This window comes from Rattus rattus, chromosome 2 (assembly GCF_011064425.1).
Source record: "Rattus rattus isolate New Zealand chromosome 2, Rrattus_CSIRO_v1, whole genome shotgun sequence".
NCBI classification, from domain to species: domain Eukaryota; kingdom Metazoa; phylum Chordata; class Mammalia; order Rodentia; family Muridae; genus Rattus; species Rattus rattus.
In genome coordinates this window covers 223,512,377-223,536,001 of record NC_046155.1, presented here as the reverse complement: position 1 = coordinate 223,536,001, position 23,625 = coordinate 223,512,377, and the positions used below count along the sequence as shown (strand labels likewise).

The following is a 23,625-nucleotide window of genomic DNA, read 5'->3' as shown; positions in this document are numbered from 1 at the left end:
TCCTGGTCCTGCTAGCATTCTTTTATAAATGTCTAGATCTCCAAGTGCAGAAACTTTAACACTTTTGTTGTTAGTCACTTTTACCTCTTTAGTCACCTAGTGCTTTTTAGTGTCTATTTCAGAGTAGATACTCAGCTAATCTTGTTAGATAATAAATGTGCTTAGAGGAGACTCTGAAATCAGAACTAGCAGGAGAGACATAAGCAACATGTAGGGTCCCCAAATGACAAAAAGATCCAACATCCAAGGGTTGCAATTATTCTAGGGCGAATGTTAGAGATACCCCTCCCCTACCAACTCCTAGTCCCAGCTAGCTTCGTGGAGTATGGATGATGCAGTGGGATGTGAACGAATGATCCTGAGCAAACATCCTCTTTCGTGGTTGACTTTCATAGGGAAGGAACTGTTAGAGATCTAAAATACTCTTTCCAAAAATCTGTCTCCCAGATCACGTGAGGGAAACATCAGACCTAGGAATAAGGGCATGAGAAGAGAGGAGGAGAAACGCGACAGTAAGAATAGACACTGTGTCTTCGTTGTTGGGTAGGTCCCCCACAGCAATGACAGTTGACATGTAGGCTCCCTTCAGATAGCTCACACGCCCGAGTCTCCACTTCTGTCCTGTGTTTTCTACACACGAGCAAAGCTGGGGGGTGGGAGGATGAAAAACAGTTTGCTTTTTCTCGTTAGTCTCATTTGTCTAGAACGTTCTGCTGTTGGGTCGATGTGGCAGCAATGGTGGGATCTTCAACCGAGGGCCGACTTCGAGGACCTGGGCTTCCCAGATGTGGGGAGGGAAATGGCTCATCACATATATTAGTTTTTTAGTCATGAGGTAGAAAGGAATAAATAATCACATAGCTATAAATGATGAAAGAACTGAATGCATTTCCACAAAACAATAACACAACCAGGCAGACTCATCAAAGAGCTGAGGCAGGCTATACCTGCGGAACACAGGAGTCAAGGCTGACCATAAGGAAGGTATCCAGACATATTCCACAGCAGGGAGATTATTTACAGTAGGTGGCAGTGTTCAGAAAGGGGGAGAATGGGGTTTCTGTCATGGGGCCAGGCAACCTGGATGGATGGATATTATGGAGAAGGGGCCTATACCTCCACATGGAGGCCTGGGTCTGACTTCCTCCCCTGATCTCCTCTTGCCTATTCTCTCTCCTCTTGTCTGTCTGTCTTTCACTCTTGAGCAGTCTCGTTTCTGGTCTTAAATTTGACTCTGGTGAGAACAGTTGCCTTAGAGTTACTGGGGTTAGGACAGTCTTAACTGAAGGACAGAAATGCTTCAGGTGTCATAGGTTGACTTGCACAATCATATGCCCAAGTACCCACAGAACTTCAAAATGTACAAGAATGCCCAGGGTGTGGTCAGACAATTTTTTTCTTAAAGAAAATAGGCATCTGAGTCATGGATCCATGCAATCGCCGCAGAAGAAGCCAGAATGAAAGGCAGTCATCCGGCACAGCCTCTGAAGGATCCTCGTCTCTGAATTGCAGGACTAGTGTTGTCTTTGAGAGTTTTAGACCCCACTGAAGTACCGGCCTGGACACAAAGCTCAAACACAGCATGAAAGAAAGACCAATGAGTCGAGGCCTTTATTAGTCCTTCCTAGGTTCCAGAGTACAGCATCCTTCCCTACTGTGATCCCTGTCCAGGATTTGGAGAACGGTGAAACTGCTGTTCTCTGGGGGTCTGAAGTCAGGGCCCAGCCCTTCCTTGTGAGCCTTGGGGTCACAGCATTCAGTCGAAGGGGATTATTCTCAAGTCTTTCAATTAAAGGAAATTTCCTTTGCTTGCTCTCAGATTTGCTTGGGAGCCATGATCCCCTCAGTCTCTCTTCTTTCTCCCATTTGCTAGAGGACTGCCCATCCTAGGTCTGCACCACCATTATGTTTTAGAAGGAGGTAACGTTGTCCGGTTTTATATGTCTACACAAACCGGGAGAACAATTTTGCTTTGGGATGACTTATGACCAAATCTTACACATACATGGTTTATAGGTTTGTATCATACTTAGGGAGAATGTTTATTATTATTATTATTATTATTATTATTATTATTATTATTGTTGTTGTTGTTGTTATTGTTATTGTTATTATTATTATTTGGGTTAAAGAGTTGATGTCAGAATGACATTTGGGGGCCACAGGGATGAAGAGAATATATTTTACCTATGTGAAAGATGTGTATGTGTGTGTACGTGCACGCATATATGTATATATATATACATATATACACACACATATATATGTATATATGAAATATATTTATGATAGGGGGACTATTATTTAGAACCACAAACGTGTGATGTTGTTCCCGAATTCCCAGTGTCTTGAGCTATAACTTTATTTGGATGAAGTCTTCACAAAGTTAACAAGAAGTTATTATGGTGAATGCCATTAAATATGACTGCTCTCCTTCTAAACAGGGAAAGTGGGAGACCATGTCATACACAGGGAGTACATCTTTGAGTATGAAGATGAGTAGCTTCTAGCTCAGGACAGGCCTGGGGCTGCCTTCCTCTCAATGATCTCCTAAGGAACCAATCCAGACAACATTTTGCTTTTGACCTTCTGGAATCTACGCATGACATTTAACCTGTTCCTATTGTTTAGAATATTCAGCTTGTGGTGTTTTGTTACAGTAAACACAAACAGTTCTTACAAATTCACCTTAAGTCACTTTATTTGAAAAAAAAAAAAAGCAAATGCTTGACTATTAATTTAGCTTATTTTAAGGGCTTGTATTTCCCAGCAGACAGACCTGTTTTGTGTTTCTGAAACATGGAGCCCTTCTGAATGTTCACTAGACGTGGCAAGCAAATGAACCTTGGGTGGGGTCACTGCCTTTGCCAGCAACTGTCTAAATAGGGCAGTTATAGGCCTCAGACACCTATGCAAAGGAGAGGAAGGGTTTAAATAATTTCGAGGATTCTTCTCTCAGCTGTGATGGTCTGCAATGTGTTTTTCATCTTGAAGTTGTAGCATAAGCAAGCCAGAGGATTTGAGTCTTTGAAAACCATGAAGGACTCAGCAAGGTGGCTTAAGTGCAGCATCCCTTCTCAGCGGAGGATGCCCAGTGAAGAATGATGGGTGACAACATTTTATACCGTACCAGACAGTAGTCATCACGTGCATGAACACCCACACGTATGCCTAGACTACTTTAATCTGTACTTTCAAACCCAACTGTGAAATTGACTGGGTTAAGTGTCAGAGGAGAATCAGAGAGAGCTAGGCAGACATCTAAAGGTGGCAACTGATGATCCTCAATTCAAACCCATTGTTGGCAGAAGGAGCGGTGGGATCCGTGTTGCCAGAACTTAAAATATCTGATAAGGAGAGGAAGTCCAGCTGTGGTATGAAAATTTCCAATTTTTAAGTGTTGGTGAATAAATAAAAATTCCACTATGTGACAGAATGAAATTTCTTAGTATGCAAATTTAGGAGCTAGGATTAGAAAAAAAGGCTCGGTCAGCAAAGTACTTGCCTTGCTAGCACGAGGACCCTAGATCCCTAAAACACATATTAAAATTATTACATATTTGCATGAATTTGTAATTCCAGGTGTTGAGGAGGTAGACACAGGCAGGTCCTGGGACCCACCGGCAAGCCGGCCTAGCCTACATGGTGAGTTCTTGGGCAATGGTGAGCCTGTCCTTAAAAGTATAAATGTAGACGATGTCTGAGGAGTGACATTGAGCTACGTAAGAAAACGTGGTCTTCACCTTCATGTGAATCTGTGAGAGCAGACAGAAGTTACCCGCGTCTAAGACACGATTATGAGACAGACATATGAGCATCAGATGAACACATGACCACACGCTTGAGAAAGCCATCTGTGGGAAGACGCTGGCTTGACACAAACAACAGTTCCTATGGGCTCCCCTAGATAAATGTAGAGCAAATTATTCTCTGTACAGAAATACGTGATCAAACGGTGACTGACTTTCATGCATGCCCTGAAGGAAAAGGTGAAGACCGGTCAACCAGCACAGACAGTTAGAAACAAACAAACAAACAAACAACAAACAAACGACAAACAAACACCCTCAGTGTTGCTATTCATTTTTTAAGTCCTCACTCAAGGCTGCTGGTAAACAACTCCTTACAATCCAGAGTGAATATTTATCTCCTCTGCCACTCAAGCCATCTGCTCAAGGAAGCGGCAGAGTTATGGGCAAATGTCTCCCAGAATGGAGGACATCAAGAGGACAGAGGAAGCCAGAAGTCTTTTCCCCAGGACTGCACACAATCGCTTAAATCTAACTACAGCCATTCTCTGAGGAAGGTGAGGAAAGTTTGTATTTTATTTCGAAAACATTTTTAAGTGCACCCCGAGATTCTGTAATTTAAAGGAGAAAGATTACTGCTTCCGTTGAATGGGGAGGGGGAACATCACGAACAGATTAATGTCTGGCTCTCCGAGCTGTGGCCTGAACAGATTAGAAACTGGGGTCATTCAGCGTCTGCGGGCATGTTGAGTCACACGGTCTCGGAAGAGGTGCACACAGAACCAGTCTGCTTCAGTGACTGTGGGAGCGACTACTTAATTAGTCAAGTGGACTGAGGTCCTGCGCAGTGATGGTCCTCAGTCAGCGCTCAGCACTGGTGGGTCACACGTCACTTACAGGTGACATCCAGCATAAGGGACTGTGTCCAAGGAGATGTCCGGGTCTCTCTGAAACCCCCTCACCATCACCCCCTGGCTGTGTTTTCACGCGGGATTCAGATCCCTACACGTTCAAGCTCTTGCCTCTCCAAACCTTCCAGCGTTTGCTTATCTTTACATAGATTTTTGACAGGGTTGGCATAGTTTAAAGAAGACTGGGTGTCCTGAGAAGGAGGAGGCTTGGCTATAAATAGAAACAAAAGAGAAATCAAGTCAAAGGTTAAAGGAGCCTTAGCAGCCATGAAATACGTCGCATCTGTCCATGACCTTCCGCTCCGGCAAAGGGCAGCCACCTGCAGTGTTTATAGTTCTGGTTTCACAGTCATGAGATTCCTTTGAGCCTACCGCACCCATGAAAAGATAATATAAAAAAAATGAGATCTGGTGACTTTTAATGAAGCCAGTTGAATAACTTACTATTTAATTTAGGGTCTGTTCACCACGGCAGAATCCTGGAGATCGTAGCTGGCTTCGCTTTTGCTCCCCTTGTCAACACCATTTTTTTTTTCTATATATAATTTTATGAGCATGCTTCTTTTATCTCTAGGTTTGGATGTTTTACTACCTAATAAGAGCAAGTGAGAAATAAACCTTTCGGGTAACACTGCCAGCAGCTCCTAAATTAATGCTGCAATAAAAAAACAAAAAAAACCCGAAGCTTCCGTAGAAGACTGAAGAGGAGCTGGCTGCCAGTGCTCCCCTCGGCCAAGGGTCTCGTAGGCAGCACCGCTCTTCCTTTATGAGCCCGGAACGATACTCACTTCTCGGGGCATCCCAGATATAGCTGTTGAGTGCTTCTCCGAGCAAGTACAGGGAATTCATTAGGAGGGTTGTCGACCCAAAGAAGATGATCCTGGCTCCTGAGCCAATGTGTTCCAGGAAAGGGTACACCCACATGCCGGTGACATGATGTATCCAGCACACCCTGCGTTGGAATTGGAAAAGAGACAACGGTAGAGTCCCAGCCATGACAGATGTCAAAGCTATGGTGTTGCAAATGCAAACCCATCCCACTAGCAAGGAGCTCCTGTCTATCCGCACACTCGGTCTGTTAGCATCTTGTGCAATTCCGGGGAAGTTCCCAGTTAGAAGTCAAACTGTCCATCCACACCAGCCCAACCACCACTTCTCTTTGCCATTCTCTGCTGTGTCTTATTTGTCCCAGGCACCAGGTCAGGGCCCCACGCTGCATTGAGTGACACATCTGCCTGTCTCCTCCTTTCCGGCACCGTCTTCTTGTCTTTAACGACACTTAAAAGGTTTTGGTCAGGGATTAGAAACTGCCAGGGGATTTAATACTGTTATACAATCTTTTTAATCTCTCCTGTATACAATGGGACAATGCAGCATTAGGCAATCACCCTAGACGAAAGCTGACAATATATGCCAGGTTTCTTGCTATGCTACCTTTCAGCGAGACCAGAACATGGGCTCATCACTCTGCAGATACAGGCTTCCTGCCTCTCTGACCCTCAGGTTCACTTCCCTTCTAAACGCCTGTGCGTGCCACTTGTAACCGTTTCGTTGCTGGGCTGGATGTTTCTGGTTCTGTGGGAATGGCAACGTCAAGTAGCACTGCCTCCCAGAGCTTAGTGACGGTGTCTCCTCCACCGTCTCAGTACAGGCATGGCTGCTGGGAGCTGTTTTCTGTATTATTTGGAGGTTCACTTCTTTACTTAAGAGTGCCGGTTTTGGCGAGTGAAATACAAATAACCATTACACCAGGAAATAAGGTTACTTTCTAGACCTTAGTGTTCGGGCTTGGCTATCTCCCTTTCTGGTTCCATTCTTTTACGAACGTGGACACGCTTACGTAAGGGCTTCACTGGTGGCAGGAAGGCATGGGCCTTCACTACAGAGCTTGCTTTATTCCTGTGGGTAAAGCCCAATCGCCACTGAGGCGAAACATACTCTGGTGGCGAGTCTGAAAGCATTTCGGGTTTTTAAATGAACGGAGCACAGACGCGCAGAGCCCAAATCATACACAGATGTATTCATATGCAGGCACAGCACATTCGTGGTATTAAAATGTTGTGGTTTAAGGTTGTACTTTTATGAGTATCTCCAGTATAATGGAGAGTGGAGACTGTAACACACCAATATATTAGCACTTGGAACAGCCAAATATAGGAAAGAACCTATGCCCATTGAAGGAGGAATGAACGTACAAAGAGTTGTATATAATATACAGTGGGATGTTATATTGTACAAGGAAGGAGAACGCTTTAGTATACGCTACAATACACACTGAACCTCAGAACATAATAAAGGAATCAAACACAGGAAAACTTGCGGTTATTCCATTTATAGGAGGCACTAAAACAGGCAAATCAAGAGACAGAAATCACAATGGAGATGATCATGTATGACATTCTCGGTCAAAAACTGCTCCCAAACCCATGTACCGAACGAAGGCACAGTCCACAAAGCAGCAGCGTCCTGTGGTGGGGCCTTTGGAAGGTGATTGGATCCTGAGGGCTTTGAGCCAGCCCGTGAATTAAGCAGTTGATGCATTCCTAGTTAACTGGCTATTGGGAAGTTGAAGGGGCTCTGAGGTGTAAAGTCTATTTAGGGGAAGCGGGCTGTTGGGACTGCCTTTGAAGGCTACCCTTTCACCCCATTCCTTTCAGTCCCCACGAGATGAGCAACTTTCCCGTTCTACTTTCTCCTTTATGAGCGCTGCCAGAGCTCATGACATGGACAGAAACCGCTGATGCTGGGATGGATAATAAGCCTTCCCTCCCTTTAAACTGTTCACTCAAGGATATCGTGTTTGTTTTTGTTGCTTTGTTTTGTGTGTAAGATGTTGAAAAATTCGGGGGCTCGGAATCATAACTATACCACGTAAGTATACATCTACAGATGGTGAATAATTTCCACCGTATTCTCTTAATGAAGCCAAAATAATTCTGTGAAAAGTGTTATCACACATGCACTAAAAGTCAACGAGATGATTCCTAATGATACTCTGCTAAACTCATAACCGGGGCCTCACCTGATAGGCTTCATCGAGCCACCGATGGGAGCAGACACAGAGACCCACAGCCAAACATTAGGTGGAGCTTAGGGAACCCTGGAGAAGAGGGGGCCAGAAGGGTCAAGAACACCACAAGAACACGGCCCTCAGAACCAACTAATCATGGCTCATATCAGTTCACAGAGACTGAAGCAACAACCAGGGAGCCTGCATGGGTCTAAGCTAGGTCTTCTGTGTGTATATGATGGCTGTGTATCTTGTTGTTCACGTGGGAATCCTAACGGAGGGAACAGGGGCTGGCTCTTGGGACCCTTTTCCTCCTATTGGATGGTCTCCTGCAGTCTTGATCAGAGGGCCTGCGTCTGGGCTCAATATGCTCTGGTCGATATTGCTGGGTAGCCTGTACTTCTCTGAAAGGAACAGAGGAGGAGTGGATCTAGGGGAGAGGGGACAGGGAGGAGGAGAGGAAGAGAGAAGTGGAGGAAGGGGAAACTCTGGTCAGGATATAATACATGAAACACTAGCAAAAAGGTGTTTTTGTTTTTGTTTTTGTTTTGTTTTTTAGCAGAAGGACTGGTAAAGGCCAATGGAAATTAAATTGTTGATTGTCGGTATGAGATGTGGAGTTGATATGACTTGCTCTATTAGTCCATAAATCACTGGCGGTTAGAACTTTCTTGTCTAGTTTTAACTAAGGTAAGGAGGAGGTGTTGGGCAGCTACCAAGTGGCCTCCACGTAGGAAATACGCAACGGAGCCCCAACTTCATGTTATCAAAGAGTCAATTAGTTTTACAAACCCGTTACAAACTGACTCACTGTAAGACCCTTTCCTCCATTAGGCAAACTGGGGGTGCAATTCATCTCTGAATGGTACTTGCACTCTGCATATCTGTTCCTGCTACTGTGCTGGCCTTTAGTGGACTGGGTCTTTCATTTATTGTTCTTAGGATCTGCTGCCAAGCCTGAGGTTTGCTCCTCAGCAAGTGTAATGCACGTTTGATCTACACGGAACCAACATATAATGCCTATGTGTCTTTAGTTAACTTCTACATTTATATGTCCAGACTGGATCCTTCCTGAAACTTTAGAATTCCATGACCAGTCACCACGTCGATATCACCGTGGACAAACGATAATTCTGACTTGAGCTTTCCACATATCATCCCGCCATCTCTACACTCTGACTCCTGTGCAGTCGGCCTGTCGCATGCTCTATCATCTGATGTGCACCTTGTCCAACCCCTGCAAGGGTTGGTTAGCCCCATTTCACACGTAGACAAGCTGAAGCCAAGCCAAGCACTGTCGGGAAAAACTGGGAAAGCCAGGAGCGAAATGCACAGCTGTTTTCCCTTTGAAACAACTTTAATTTATTTATTATGTATATAATGTATCCTATTCATCCCCTACCCTGACTAATTACTCTTTCTTAACCCCCTCCATTTTCTCTGGACTCTTTGTTCCTAACAAGTCCCACTTCTCCATCTATGTCTCTGCTTTTTCATGAGTAATTAGGATTGTTTACATGAATGTAGGTGGTGGGAGAAAAGTTTGCGGGAGCGCAAAGAACTTAACAGTGGCTACACTGATGAAGGAAACCCACCCTTCACACCCTAGCAGCAACCCAAATAGGAGTGGGGCCTCCAGAGCCCCTGTCCCACCCATGCATGATCTCCTTTTTGCTGTCTGGCTTGCTTTCCTCAAGGCACATGATATTGTCTCAAAATAGTCATTTTTGCCCTCTGCTCTGTAATTTTATTTTATTTTATTTTTTATCATTTCAGGTAGAGATGTAGAAGTCCTGTTATTTGGGCTTCTACCTGGATTGGTGTGAATGATGTATCCACTTGTCCTAACAGGTTGTGATTTCACCATTTGCTTCCTTGATGTTATCACAGTTAAGTTTTTTTGCACAAAGCTGACTCACAGCCTTGCTCATCTGTGAGTGGGGAGTTCTTAGATCTTGGTTCGTTTTCAATTGCTGCCTCATTTTTAAAGTTTTCTCATGTAAGTGCCCAGATATCCATGCTTAAGGCGACGGCAACTTATGTTAGAGATTTTTATCCGCAGAAATCAACAACCAGGGTTAATGTGTACATGCGTGCGTGAGTATACCTACGTACATGCATGTGCATATTAATGGGCGTTGTAAGACTTCTGAATTGTACGTTTTATCACATATACGTCTAATGCACTTATTTGAAATTTACAAGTAAAAAAAAAACCGACACTTGTCCATGACTTCCCTCTGAGCACTTTGCAAACAGAGATGGAGAAGTAAAGGAGACAGAGGAGATGCCTATCCTCGTTAGCACAGTCTATGAGAGGCCAAGCAATTATAAGAGCACTTGCAAGCAAGGGCACAGTTTCAAAGGCCAGGAGCTGGAGAGATGGCTCTGCTGTAGGGCTAAGACTCATAACAATTACAAAGGCCAGGATAGGAGTGCCTTGGAAGCACAGGGATTATCTTCTGCTCTTGAAAAGATTGCTTCTGTCCAACTAGTCATCTTGGTGCACTCTCTTGCATATTCAACTTGCTTTCAAGCCTTTCTTCATGGCTGATATGTTCAAATGACTTTCATCAATTTGCAATAAAAAAAAAAGCTTTCAACAATTTCATAACCATTGTTCTTTGACTCTCCTTCTCTCCGAGGCAAATTCGTAACCGATGAGTACTTACTGATTCCCCGTACTCTGCATTGCTCCTCTGCCAACGTAACTTAGTGTTTTTAAAATTATGTTACAGACACACACACACACACACACACACACACACACACACACACACACACACAGAGAGAGAGAGAGAGAGAGAGAGAGAGAGAGAGAAAGGGGGGGCTTATGTGTATCTATTCCTTATTTTATGTATTTGAATGTCTTGTCTAAATGTATGTCTGTGCACCATGTGTGTAACAGTGCCTGTGGGGGCCAGAAGAGGGCACCAGACCCCTGGAACTGGTGTTACACACAGTTGTGAGCTGCCATGTGGACGCTGGAGACTGAACATGGGTCCTCTGGAAGAGTGAACTTAACCACTGAGCCATCTCTCCAGTCCCTTCCACTTCATCCTTAATGTCCCAACACAGCATGCTTATTGGTTTGGTCGCCATTTCTCTTTCCTTTTGTCCCCTGCCACACTGAACAGTCTTTTTCCCCCTCTGTAAGTTCATTCACTATTCTACCATGAAATGTGGACTTCATGGTCTTACTTTAAGCGTAACGCTCGTTGGTCTGCAGGCATCTAAGTGTACCGTGTGCTTGTCTGGGGCCTTCAGAGGCCAGAGGAGGATGTCAGACACATTGGACCGGGGTTGTAGAAGTTGGGAGTCACAAAGTTCATGCTGGGAACTGAACCTAGTTCTTCTGCAGGAACAGTAAGCACTTTTACGCAGTGAGTCATTTCTACAGCTCCGGGCATTCCTTGAAGCTTAGTTTATAATCACTTTTTTAATGCTATGCATTCCGTTGATAAATTCATGGCTGTGGCTTCCCACCCATCACATACATAGGGAGTTCACAGACTTGTATCCCTACCCAGTTATCTCTTCTATGTTTTAGAAAATATTCTCGGTTCTCAAAGCAAGTCATTTTGCACATCTTAACTCTGACTCCAACTCAGTCTTTCTACAGCCAACGTTATTTCTATTTCTGGACAGACTTCCCGAATTCCTCAACTCTGAGAATGGTTTCATTTTGCAACTCAGACACCTGTCAACGTCTCCCCCTTTCATCACGCACGGTCTGATCAAGGTTACCTCAACCGTCTCTGCAACACATTGGTTTGTTTTTTATTTCTATTTAATTTGTGTGACAACTTCTCAGTCCGGAGACTGCAAGAGTTTCTATGTTGTGTCTTCTCTCTTCTCCCTACTTTTCTACTGTCACACTGGGCACCATGAGGTTTCTCTGTCACTGATATGAGCACATTAACTTTTAATCCGTCAGTGGTTCTCCATTCGTCTTTGTTATACACAATGAGTGTAGACACCCGCTTCACAGCGGCTCGTCTGTTTGCTTCTTTTTAAATCCTTTCTCCTGCTGCTCTTTGGAGTCTAGTTACACCGATTGGCATCTGGTCCCGATTTCCCACCTTCCCTCCTGTAATGAGGATTTTCATGTGTGCCTCTTCTTCCCTATGCTGGTTGTTACCCATCCTGTAGATTAGTGAACTTGTATCTATCTTCAGATATCCTAGTTCTACTCTGATGAACAAGCAGCCATCACTCTACTCAGGGAAGTCTCCCCTCCCCCACTCCCCCGTCCATCAGGTTAATTCAAATATAGTAAGTTCTTAGAGAACCATAGATATTTTTTTTATTTAAGCTCTTTTACTAGAGCTTAAATTTGAGTCCTAACTTGACTTGAACTAGAGTACACGCTTTGCAAGGCTTAGAAGCTGTCAACTTAGCAGTTCCCACTAGGCCTGTCATATGTCAGGAACCTGAGTGGATGACGAGAAGCCATTTAAGCTGTGCCAGGTGAGGAAGATTTAGTTGAATAAAGATGGGAGGAAAGAACTTTTTAGCTAAAAGGAGTAGCCAAAGACCCAAGAAAAAGGGAATAAGGGAACACTTAAGATAGTCAAGAAGAAACTTTTTTTTTCTTGCTGAGATCAGGGTGGGGCTGGTGTCAAACTCTGGGTGGTCTTCTTAAATCATCCAAACGTTAGACTCTATCAAGTGTTGTGAGGAAGAAGTGTTTGAAGCATATTGAATAAAATGGACAGACGGAACTGAAAATCAATTCTATCCGGAATAATGGTGGCCTAGATGGAAATGGCAGCATTGGAAATGAAAATTAATGGACAGTTTCATAAGATATATAGACCAGCATCTATCAAAGTGTAGGTCATAAGCAGATGTTGCTTACATTGAACCACAGAGAGACTGTTTTACCCTAGGGCAAACACTATATACCTTTCCCCTGTTCCCTGAAGCACTGGTTGTTCAGTATTTGCCAATAACCACTGGTAACAAACATTAAAAACAGAAACAAGATATCAGAAGAAAAAAGTCAGACATACGATGATGCAAACTGGCTTGCAAAAGGAAAGTTTCAGTCATATGGACATGCATGCACGATCTCACACAAACACACACACACACACACACACACACACACACACACACACACACCACCCCACACATCCTGGCTAGGTCATGACACAGAATGTGGTTTTTCGATTCATAGTAAACATTAAAAATAAAATGTACTCTCTTCAGAAATGGAATTAGAGGACTTGGTGATTGACTGGGCTTATACTGTGAAGCCTCTGAGATGAGTTAAGGATTAATCATAGATTCCTGGCTTGATGAGCCAGGTGGAGAGGGTTGCCATTTCCTGAGATAGGAAATAATGCTGTGAGGATGCTGCCTTCAGGGGATGAGGAGTTCCGTCTGGACACGCTCAGTTTGAGGTATCCAAATGATATACAAGGGGAGTCCCGAAGGCCGTTAGTTACATGGGTCTGAAGTGGCAACACCAACTTCATGTTCACTGTCAACAAAATGCTAGGGGACAGACTGTGACTATCTCCATGAGAGTGTAGTACAGAAAGCATCAGGAAAACTGGTTCATGAAAGAGCTCCAAAAAGGGTTGTGTTTCAAGAGGAAGATAGGAAAATGGGACTAAATAGGTAAACCATGAAATGTGGGCTAGGGATATGGGTGTGAGAGAGAGGGAAATGTGGTTTCCTGAAGCCAGGGAATGGTTCAAAGACACCATGTCTATTAACACAGAAACTGAGAATCAGGAGTTACCTGGCTTCCCATTTGTCAAGTGCAAGGAAGGACATTTTCAGATTGTGTGTGTGTGTGTGTGTGTGTGTGTGTGTGTGTGTGTGTGTGTGTGTGTGTATAGTATTATTGGAATCTACATTGGGTATTGACTGCATATCACATGTTGATGAAGAGTTAAAAAAATCTGACCTCAAATTTAGTAGCTCACTTGGTCACAGGGACAAAGATCATGAGTTGGGACAGTGACATGAATGAGGTCCACATGTCAACCCTTCCTTTTCTGGCTGTCATCCTTATTTATCCTGAATGGACACAGAAGCTATCGTACCACCAGGAGCCTTTTTAGATCCCTGATTATTTAAGGACGCTAAAAGGATACTATTCAAATTTAGATAAGGAGCTAGGTGACTTCAAAGTTAGGCTTTCGCAATTCCTATAGCCAAGAATGACTCCCAGGGGAGAGATAAGGACAGCAACCTACACACAAAACCTTCTGCCCAAAAATGTGTACTGCCTACAAGATGTGCAGGGATGAAGAACAGAGAAGGAGGGAATGGCCAGCCAATGACTGCCCCAACTTGAGACCCATCCCATGGGCAAGAATCTAACCCTGACACTATTAATGATGCTCTGTTATGCTTGCAGACAGGAGCCTAGCGTAACTGTTCTCTGAGGGGGCTTCGCTCAGCAGTCAATGGAAGGAGATGCAGAGACTCACAGTCAAACATTAGGTGGAGTTCGGGGAGTCTTACGGAAGAGTTGGGGGAAGGATTGAGGGACCCAAAGAGGACAGGAACTCAATCGGAAGACCAACAGAGTCAACTCAGCTGGACCTTTGGGGCCACCCAGAGACCGTACTACCAACCAAAGAGAGAGCATGGGCTGGACCTAGGGCCCCTGCACATATGTAAGAGACGTGCAGCGTGGTCTTCATGCAGACCCCCCAATAACTGGAGTGGGGGCTGTCCCTGAATCTGTGGCCTGCCTGCAGATCCCATTTGACTCACTGAAACACCTTGTCTGGCTTTAGTGGGAGAGGATGTGCCTAACACTGCAGTGACTTGTGCAAGGGAGATGGGGAGGGATAGTGCATTGTGTGAGGGGAGGAGGAAGGAGGAAGGAGGAATGGGGGTAGGATCTGCAAGAGGGGGTACCGGGAGGAGGGGGCACTGGTATTGGGATGTAAAGTGAATAAACAAAAAAATTAAAAGAAAGTTAGGCTTTTAGCTTGTAAGACACACATATAGACTTATGCTCCACAGCAGTTTGTAGCCAGTTATGTTTGTAGGCTATTGACAGGCACTAGGCTTTCTGGGAGCCCTTCTTTAGGGGAAGGTGCTATGTTTGTATCATTTTACAGATGAGAATGCTGAGGCCCAGTGAGGTGGAGTAGTGGAGAAGCTAGACACATGTCTCAGAAGGTCAGGTTTTAGCTTGCTTAGCCGGCTGCTCTGCTGCCCCAGAGGTCAGTCTACGATGGATGGGAACGGGATCCTGGAAACCCTTTAATATGCTTAGAAACCAAAAATGACTTAGGCATGAAGTCTCTCTATAAAGTTTCCCCCCCTCTGAATATAAAAGCAACTCACAGGATCGTAGAAATGTTGCAAAAATGCAACATAAATCACTTTTAGTGAAGTTTTAACACAAGATTGGGTGTCTTGTAAAACTCAAGGATCACATTTTATAACTTCCTTTGCGAAGAGGGGAAACCACTGCGGGGATAAAACGCTCCTTTGGAGGAGGCGATGACTTATCTTTTAAGAAACAGTCACACCACATGTGTATTTAACCTATGAGGACTCACTGTACTTGCCAAGCAATGGCCTGAGTCCTGGGTAGGTAGCATAGCGTATGGACATCAACTCCTTGTCCCATTGTGTCTCTCAACCCTCTGATGCTTCTGAAGGGCACTTCCCCGCCAAGTCTATCCATTCCTGTGTTGAGTGAACTTTGTGTGCGACTTGCGGACTCTTCTGAAGGCTGCGTGAACTTTCTAGTACTGATTTAACAAGGGCCTGATTTATTGCATTTCGGCAACTCCGGAAGTTTTGTTTGTGTTGTTGTGGTGGCTGTTCACGGACTCACTCATTTGTGGGATGAACAGGAGCGTGATGTGTAGGTGTAGTTGGTTATGAGGCTGTGAGGTGGTGAGTTTGCCTAGACTTGCTACTGAACGGGTAGCCGAGACGCAGGCTCTGTGAAGGGATGCTCGCTTAGATGGAAAAATGGGCTCAAAGCTTCTCTCACACTAAGTATTAGCAGTGCTAGAAAATGCATCCGCTCACAGACAAGCACCTCGCAGAGAGATGCACTGAGTCATGTCGAAGTACCATTTCACTTACAAACAGCACTGCAGAAGCCTAGCGTTATACATTGGGGGTAGTTTTCAAGGTAATACCTTACAACACAATCAAAATTTAGTGTTCAATAAAGATTTCTTGATTATTTTCAATGAAGCTAGTCCCACAGATCCTGAAGTAGGCTTTCTCTCTCTCTCTCTCTCTCTCTCTCTCTCTCTCTCTCTCTCTCTCTCTCTCTCTCTCTCTGTGTGTGTGTGTGTGTGTGTGTGTGTGTGCCTGCCATGTGTCGCACAGTACACAGTGCTCCGAAGGGACCGAGGCTTGAATTAAAATATGCACAGTCGCCATTTTGTAATTGCTAGTAATTTACTTTAACAAAGGGCCCTCCCAATATTTCTCATTTGGGCCTCACAAATTACATGGCTGTGTATGTAGCTAAGTCTTTAACACTTTGGAAAAACTTCTACCTCATTCATCTATTTTTGAATCACCTCGAACACTGGAATGTCTTTGATCCCCTCTCCAGGTTAGTAGGGTAGTTTCAATGCCGCCTGCTAATACGATCTAAACTATGTGAATGAGCTAGAAGTTGACACCAAGACTAGACAACACAGCAGGGATAGAGGATAAGTACGTAATTCGTCTCTGTAACAGGCAGATAATGAAGTTATTAGCACCATCAGCTTACAATAAAGTTTTTTTTTTTAAAAAAAAATATCTGAGCAAAGCAAACAAGCAGTGACAGAAGCTTTTCCAGTGTTTCTCTTTATATGGAAGAACATAACATTTTCCTGTACTCCATACAAGAATATTTTCAAGGTTACAAGTCCCTCCACCCATCCCCAGGGAAACAGGCAAATTGTGCAAGCCTTTCGGAATGAATTCTGTCATGAGGTCATGAGGGAATGTGTTTTCTTCCTGGTTCTAAATCACAAATATCGGAGTGATTTATCCACGAAGGAGGACCAATACTCAACTTCAGAAAGTTTCCCTTTGGCACATCTCCTGGCACAGGCTTAACCTGGTTGCGAATGATTCGTTTCCAATGAGAACCACTCTCTCCAATCCACCTGATTTTATGGTGATGTTTTCCTGGAGAGAATTCAATCTGAATTTCCCTCCATAAAACTCGTGGCTGGTTTTCCTTAACTTTAATCACTTGGAACTGCTCAGAGCACACCAGGTGCCAAACATCAAGCTGCCACATTGAACACCGGAGGGAACATGTGTTCTTTCAGGAGGGAGGTGGGGTCCCAGCAAGGGACCATTACGATCCATGTGATCACTGGAGTTGGCGGCTGAAGGAAGCTGCACATTCACACTGGGAGGCGAGGAGGGACTGTCTGAATTCCACGGCAGATATCCTAATTTTCCACACTTTTGCAGAGAGTGACTTCACTTACTATTCTGACCCTCAGAGGCACTAAATGCTTTTCACTGGGACAATTAAGAATTCCTCGCTGTCTTCCTCACTGCCTGTTCCGCACCCCACATCTTGCTGGCTGCTTCTGTAGATCCTCGTTTTGAGTGGTGCCCTATGTCACACTGTATAGTGAGAACATCTCTGCTCTTGCCCCAGTGCTGCTTCTCCAGTGACAAGGGTTCTGTTGGCTTATTTTTCCACTTAACATTCATGGATTAGGCCTGAGTGGTGGTGTCAGAGATGGGAACGTAGCAGTTCCTGAGGTAGATGTGGTCCATGACCAGAACCAACAGGCCCAGACTCAGAGCTCCCTGGCCCTTAAGTGACACCTGAGACTTGAATTACTATTCAGGACAGCCCTAGAACATTGACAAGTGTTCTTTGCTAACGTTTGTTTGTTACTCTGAATTAAACGATCAAAAGCTCCAAGAGCTTTATGTTTAAAGAAGCTGAAACCCCCAGCCTCAGGAAATGTAGCGCTTAGCTGCCCTCTCACACCTGGCCCTGCCCCTCAAGCCAAGTCACATCTATTTCTTTCAGCCATTGCGTCAGGCCTTTGGCATAGTGCGCTGCATCCCCACCTCCACTACCTGAGGAACTCTGGGCACTCGATAGTTGCTGTGAGAACATACTTAGTGTTCTTCAGTGACTTGACTCCTAGTAGGGCGATCACACACCAGGGTGGGCCCAACTCCTAAGGACAGCTTGGCGTCACAAACTAAAATTGATGGGAAAAGGAGGAGGAGGAGGAGGAGGAGGAAGAGGAAAAAGAAGAAAAGGATTCACCTCATAGTTGGGCGGTGTCCTGGCTAGTTTTATGCCAACTTGATGCAAGTTAGAGTCTTTTGAGAAGAGGGGATCTCAGTGGAGGAAATGCCCCTACTGGCCTGGCCTGTGGGTAAGGCTGTGCTCTGTGTACTCAATGGGTGATTGATGTGGGAAGGCCCGGCTCATTGGGTGTGGTATTGGCCTTGGGTGGTATTGAGTAAGACATGGGGAGCAAGCCAATGAGCAGGGCTCCTCCATAGCCTCTGCTCTTGCCCCTAGGTTCCTGTTTAGACATAGAAACTAAAGCCTTTCTTCTACAAGTTATTTTTATTTTTCTTATTGGATGTTTTTTATTTATTTATATTTCCTTTTTATTGTTTTCTTTTAATTTACATTTCAAATGTTATCCTTTATTTTTATTTTTCTTATTGGATGTTTTTTATTTATTTATATTTCCTTTTTATTGTTTTCTTTTAATTTACATTTCAAATGTTATCCTAGTTCCCGGTTTCCCGACCATAAAACCCCTATTCCATCCCCTCCCCCTCCCTTCTATGAGTGTGCCCCCCCCAACCATCCACCCCTTTCCACCTCCCTGCTCTGACATTCTCCTACACTGGAGGGTCCAGCCTTGGAAGGACCAAGAGCTTCTCTTCCCATTGGTGCCCAACACCAATCTCTTCCCATCCTCTGCTATATATGCAGCTGGAGCCTTGGGTCTGTCCGTGTGTACACTTTGGGTGGTGGTTTAGCCTCTGAGAGTTCTGCTTGGTTGGTATTGTTGTTCTTATGGGGTTGCAAGTCCCTTCAGCTCCTCCAATCCTTTAACTCCTCAATGGGGACTCCGTTCTCACTTTAATGGTTGGCTGCGAGCCTTTGCCTCTGGATCTGTCATGCTCTGGCAGAGCCTTTCAGGCATGCACTTCTTGGCATCAGCAATATTGTTGGGGGTTTGGTGGCTGTATGTATATGGGCTGGATCCCTAGGTGGGGAAGTCTCTGAAGGACCACTCCTTCAGTCTCTGCTCCAAACTTTGTCTCCATATCTCCTCCTATGAATATTTTTGTCCCCCCCATTCAAGAAGGACTGAAGCATCCACACTTTAGTCGTCCTTATTCTTGAGCTTCATGTGGTCTATGGATTGTATCTTCAAGCTTTTGGGCTAATATCTACTTCTCAGTGAGTGCATACCATGTGTGTTTTTTTGTGATTGAGTTACCTCACTCAGGATGATTTTCTAGTTCCATCCATTTGCCTATGAATTTCATGAACTCATTGTTTTAATAGCTGAGTAGTACTCCATTGTGTAGATGTACCACATTTTCTGTATCCATTCCTCTGTTGAAGGGGCATCTGGGTTCTTTCCAGCTTCTGGCTATTATAAATAAGGCTGCTATGAACATAGTGGAGCATGTGTCTTTGTTATAATGTTGGAGCTTCTTTGGGTATATGCCCAGGAGTGGTATAGCTGAGTCTTCATGTAGTGCAATGTCCAATTTTCTGAGGAACCTCCAGACTGATTTCCAGAGAGGTTGTATCAGCTTGCATTTCCACCAACAATGGAGAAGTGTTCCTCTTTCTCCACATCCTTGCCAGCATCAGTTGTCAACTGAGTTTTTTTTATCTTAGCCATTCTGACTGGCATGAGGTGGAATCTCAGGGTTGTTTTGATTTGCATTTCCCTGATGAGTAAGGATGTTGAACATTTCTATAGGTACTTCTCAGCCATTAGATAGTCCTCAGCTGAGAATTCTTTGTTTAGCTCTGAAACCCATTTTTAATAGGGTTATTTGATTCTCTGGAGTCTAACTTCTCGAGTTCTCTGTATATATTGGATATAAGGCCTCTATCAGATGTAGAATTGGTAAGGATCTTTTCCCAATCTGTTGGTTGCAATTTTGTCCTAATGACAGTGTCCTTTGCCTTACAGAAGCTTTGCAATTTTATGAGGTCCTATTTGTTGATTCTTGATCTTAGTGCATAAACCACTGGTGTTCTGTTCAGGAAATTTTCCCCAGTGCCCATGTGTTCGAGGCTCTTCCCCACTTTTTCTTCTATTAGTTTGAGTGTATCTGGTTTTATGCAGAGGTACAAGTTATTTTTAAAAGTCATGGTGTTTTATGACAGTAATTGAAACCCTAATTAATATAGATGGAAAAGGATGGAAGGGTGGTAATGGGAGGAGGTTGGGGGTCAAATATGTCAAAATTTTCTAAAAAGAAAGAAATTGTCAAATAAAAGTAAATATAATTGTTTAAAGGAAAGGCGCTGTGTTGGTTTGGGATGGGGCGCTCTGTGAGACCCACAGATCTTCAGTGCTGTTCAAGTCTATCACCACATGACTCGTTTTCTCTCTGTGCATTCATCGATTGCACAGAGTACTGAGGTCCTACAATGATCGTACGGCTGCCCATTTCTCCTTTTAAGTTGTGCAGTGTTTAGCATATTAAGATAATTGACTATATTCTTTAAAAGGGGAACAAGAATACCCTTGGGAGGGGATAGGGAGGCAAAGTGTAGAACAGAGGCAGAAGGAACACCCATTCAGAGCCTGCCCTACCTGTGGCCCATACATATACAGCCACCAAACTAGATAAGATGGATGAAGCAAAGAAGTGCAGGCTGACAGGAGCCAGATGTAGATCTCTCCTGAGAGACACAGCCAGAATACAGCAAATACACAGGCGAATGTCAGTAGCAATCCACTGAACTAAGAACGGGACCCCCGTTGAAGGAATCAGAGAAAGGACTGAAAGAGCTTGAAAGGGTTCGAGACCCCATATGAACAACAATGCCAAGCAACCAGAGCTTCCAGGGACTAAGCCACTACCCAAAGACTATACATGGACTGACCCTGGACTCTGACCTCATAGGTAGCAATGAATATCCTAAATAAGAGCACCAGTAGAAGGGAAGCCCTGGGTCCTGCTAAGACTGAACCCCCCAGTGAAGGATTATTGGGGAGGCGGTGATGGGGGAGGATGGGGAGGGAACACCCATATAGAAGGGAAGGGAGGAGTTGGGGATGTTGGCTTGAAACCGGAAAGGGAATAACAATTGAAATGTAAATAAAAATACCTAATTTAATAAAGATGGACACAAAAAGATAATTGACTATTACGCACATAATATTTATCATATACTAATCCATTACCTTGATTTGATCCCCTTAAAATACAATGGCACTCTCTGACTCTTCAAAGCAGATTTTTGACTTAGCATGTTTAATTATATATACATATACATATATATGTATATATGTATATATACATATATATGTATATATGTATATATACATATAATCATACATATATATACCATTTCCCTTTATTCCTTCCTTTTTGTTTCTTTTTTCTTTATTCTTTCCTTTTTTTCTTTTTGAGATAAAGTCTCAGCTAATACTGGCTTCCAATTTACAATCCTACTGGCTCTGCCCAACAGTGTTAAAAATCCCACATACATATGGTTACAGACAGTTATCTCTTTCTCTTTTTAACTTTTTTGAAAATCATTTGTGTGTCACATGTTTGTACCCCTTCACATTTAGCCCATGTCCCTAAATCTAGGTCAATTCCTTGTACACAGCATAAGTTGTATCCACAAATTGTATCTTCTTGGTTTTGTAAAATCCATTTAGACTTAGTATATGCCTTTTGATTTTGATTGCAATCTATTTACATTTAAAGTAGTGATGGTTGAAACATCATTCTTGCCGCCTTGTTGATTCTTCTTTTTTCTTTGTAATTTGCTTGCTTTCATATTTCTTTGTTGTCACTCACAGTGATTTTCTTTTCTTTTTCTGTGGTGACACGCTTTTATTTTTATCTCTCCACAGTTACATTTCTGTTTGAAGACCCTTTTCTTCAAGTATTTCTTCAAAACTCTTATATACATCTATTTCAAGTTGATGGCAACTTAACTTCAATCACTATAAAGTTATGAACTTCTACACCCATTGGCCTAAAATTTTCAAAACCTACTTTAGTAAGGTTTAAATACTTCAACCTCCCTTATAGTTCACCAAACGAAGAAAGGGGAAGAAAATGGCTAATAGGATAAGGGGGAAGTGGACCTGTTAAGAAATTGTTTCTTGGGGTGATTCCAATATATGTTGTCTCCCATCCAGTCCACTAGGCAAATACTAAACACTAATCATCATCATCATCACCACCACCACCACCACCACCAGCATCATTATCACCACCACTATCACCATCACCACCATCATCACCACTACCACCACCATCATCACCACCATCACCATCATCATCATCACCACCACCATCACCATCACCACCATCATCATCACCACCATCACCATCATCATCACCACCACCACCACCACCACCACCATCATTATCACCACCACCATCATCACCACCACCATCATCACCACCACCACCATCACCACCACCATCACCATCATCATCACCACCACCACCATCATCATCATCACCACCACCACCATCATCACCACCACCATCACCATCACCACCACCACCATCATCAGCAGCAGCAGCAACAGCAGCAGCAGCAACAGCAGCAGCAGCAGCAGCACAAGGCTCCACCAATCAGCCCACGTCACCAAAGTGGCAAGAAGCAGCTGGAAAGCCACCAGATGTTCTTCGGTGCACGTCTCCCTATGAAGTCACACCAAGTGAAGACCAGAGAAGAAAGCAAGGCAAATCAACGCAAGAGCTTCTTTAGTGAAGACCATCATTGGCGAAGCCAAATGAAGGCCAGCAAGGCGAACCAATGCCAGGGAGTCGTCCACCATCTGTGGAATTATACTTATATTTGGATTCTGTTCAAACATCGTGTGTCCTCTCACGCACCTGCTCCAGCAAAATGCCACACGCCCTTTCACCAGATAGTTTCCAGAAAGACACCACGTGTCTGTTCTCAGCAAGAATCCTCTCATGAGACAGTTTCCAGAAAAACACCACATGGTGATTGCATCTCCAACAAAGCCAGCAATTCCCACTTCAACCATCCTTCAGGTTCCTGACACCAGACTCTTGTCTTCTCCATGTGCACCCAATGATGGACTCCTGTGTTAGCTTCTCAACACGTTTACTCGTTGACTTTGACTTTAGTGATATTTTCTTCCTGTGAATAATGTTGCTGGCCATTAATTGTTTCAAATTGGTGACTAGTTTTACTCTTTGTAAAGCTTGATTCCTGGGAATGAACTTCTCAGTCTTTCTTTGTCTTCTCTACGAGGGAAGACTTAATCTTTTCTCCATTTACGAGACACAGTCTGTTTAGGTATACTATTACCTGTTAAATTTTCTTTCTTTATGGTACTTTGTCTACAGAGAGTTTTGTCGAGAAACCCGTAAGTAGTTGTATAAGGAAATTATTGGTATGCAATGATTTGACTTCTTTCTTGATGCTTGAAAATTTTTCTCCTTTGACATTTCGCAATGCACTTTTAATGAGTCTCGACGTGGGCCTCTTTAAGTTCACTTTAATTGTGTGCTGTAAGAGGTTCATAAATTTGGGCATCCATTTCTCTCCCCAGATGTGGACGATTTCTGCCTGTGCCTCCTCTTGTTCTCCTGGGACTCTCATACATTAATTCAGTTCCTGGGATCATACACATCCTGAACAGATCTTTACTCTTCTCACTTTTCCCTTTGCTTATTTCACTTGGGGCAATAATTAAATGACACCTTGTGTTTGTGACCTGTTCTACTTTATCTTTTGCGTTTGAAGTTCTATTAAAAC

The 23,625-nt window shown here is 43.7% G+C and overlaps 1 protein-coding gene across 2 annotated transcripts in view; it reads right to left on the bottom strand.

Annotated features, from left to right (window-relative positions):
- Aig1 (androgen induced 1) overlaps nucleotides 1–23,625 on the bottom strand; it is a 223,148-nt gene that overhangs the window by 1,552 nt on the left and 197,971 nt on the right. The window contains exons 5-6 of one of the 2 annotated variants that reach the window (XM_032894969.1): nucleotides 5,449–5,612; nucleotides 4,516–4,871 (exon numbers count right to left, since the gene is read on the bottom strand). In XM_032894969.1, the coding sequence (XP_032750860.1) occupies nucleotides 4,744–4,871; nucleotides 5,449–5,612 (292 nt within the window). In that variant the 3' untranslated portion in view covers nucleotides 4,516–4,743. Of the gene's footprint in view, nucleotides 1–4,515; nucleotides 4,872–5,448; nucleotides 5,613–23,625 lie in introns of those variants that run through there. The other variant, XM_032894968.1, reaches the window with a different exon arrangement.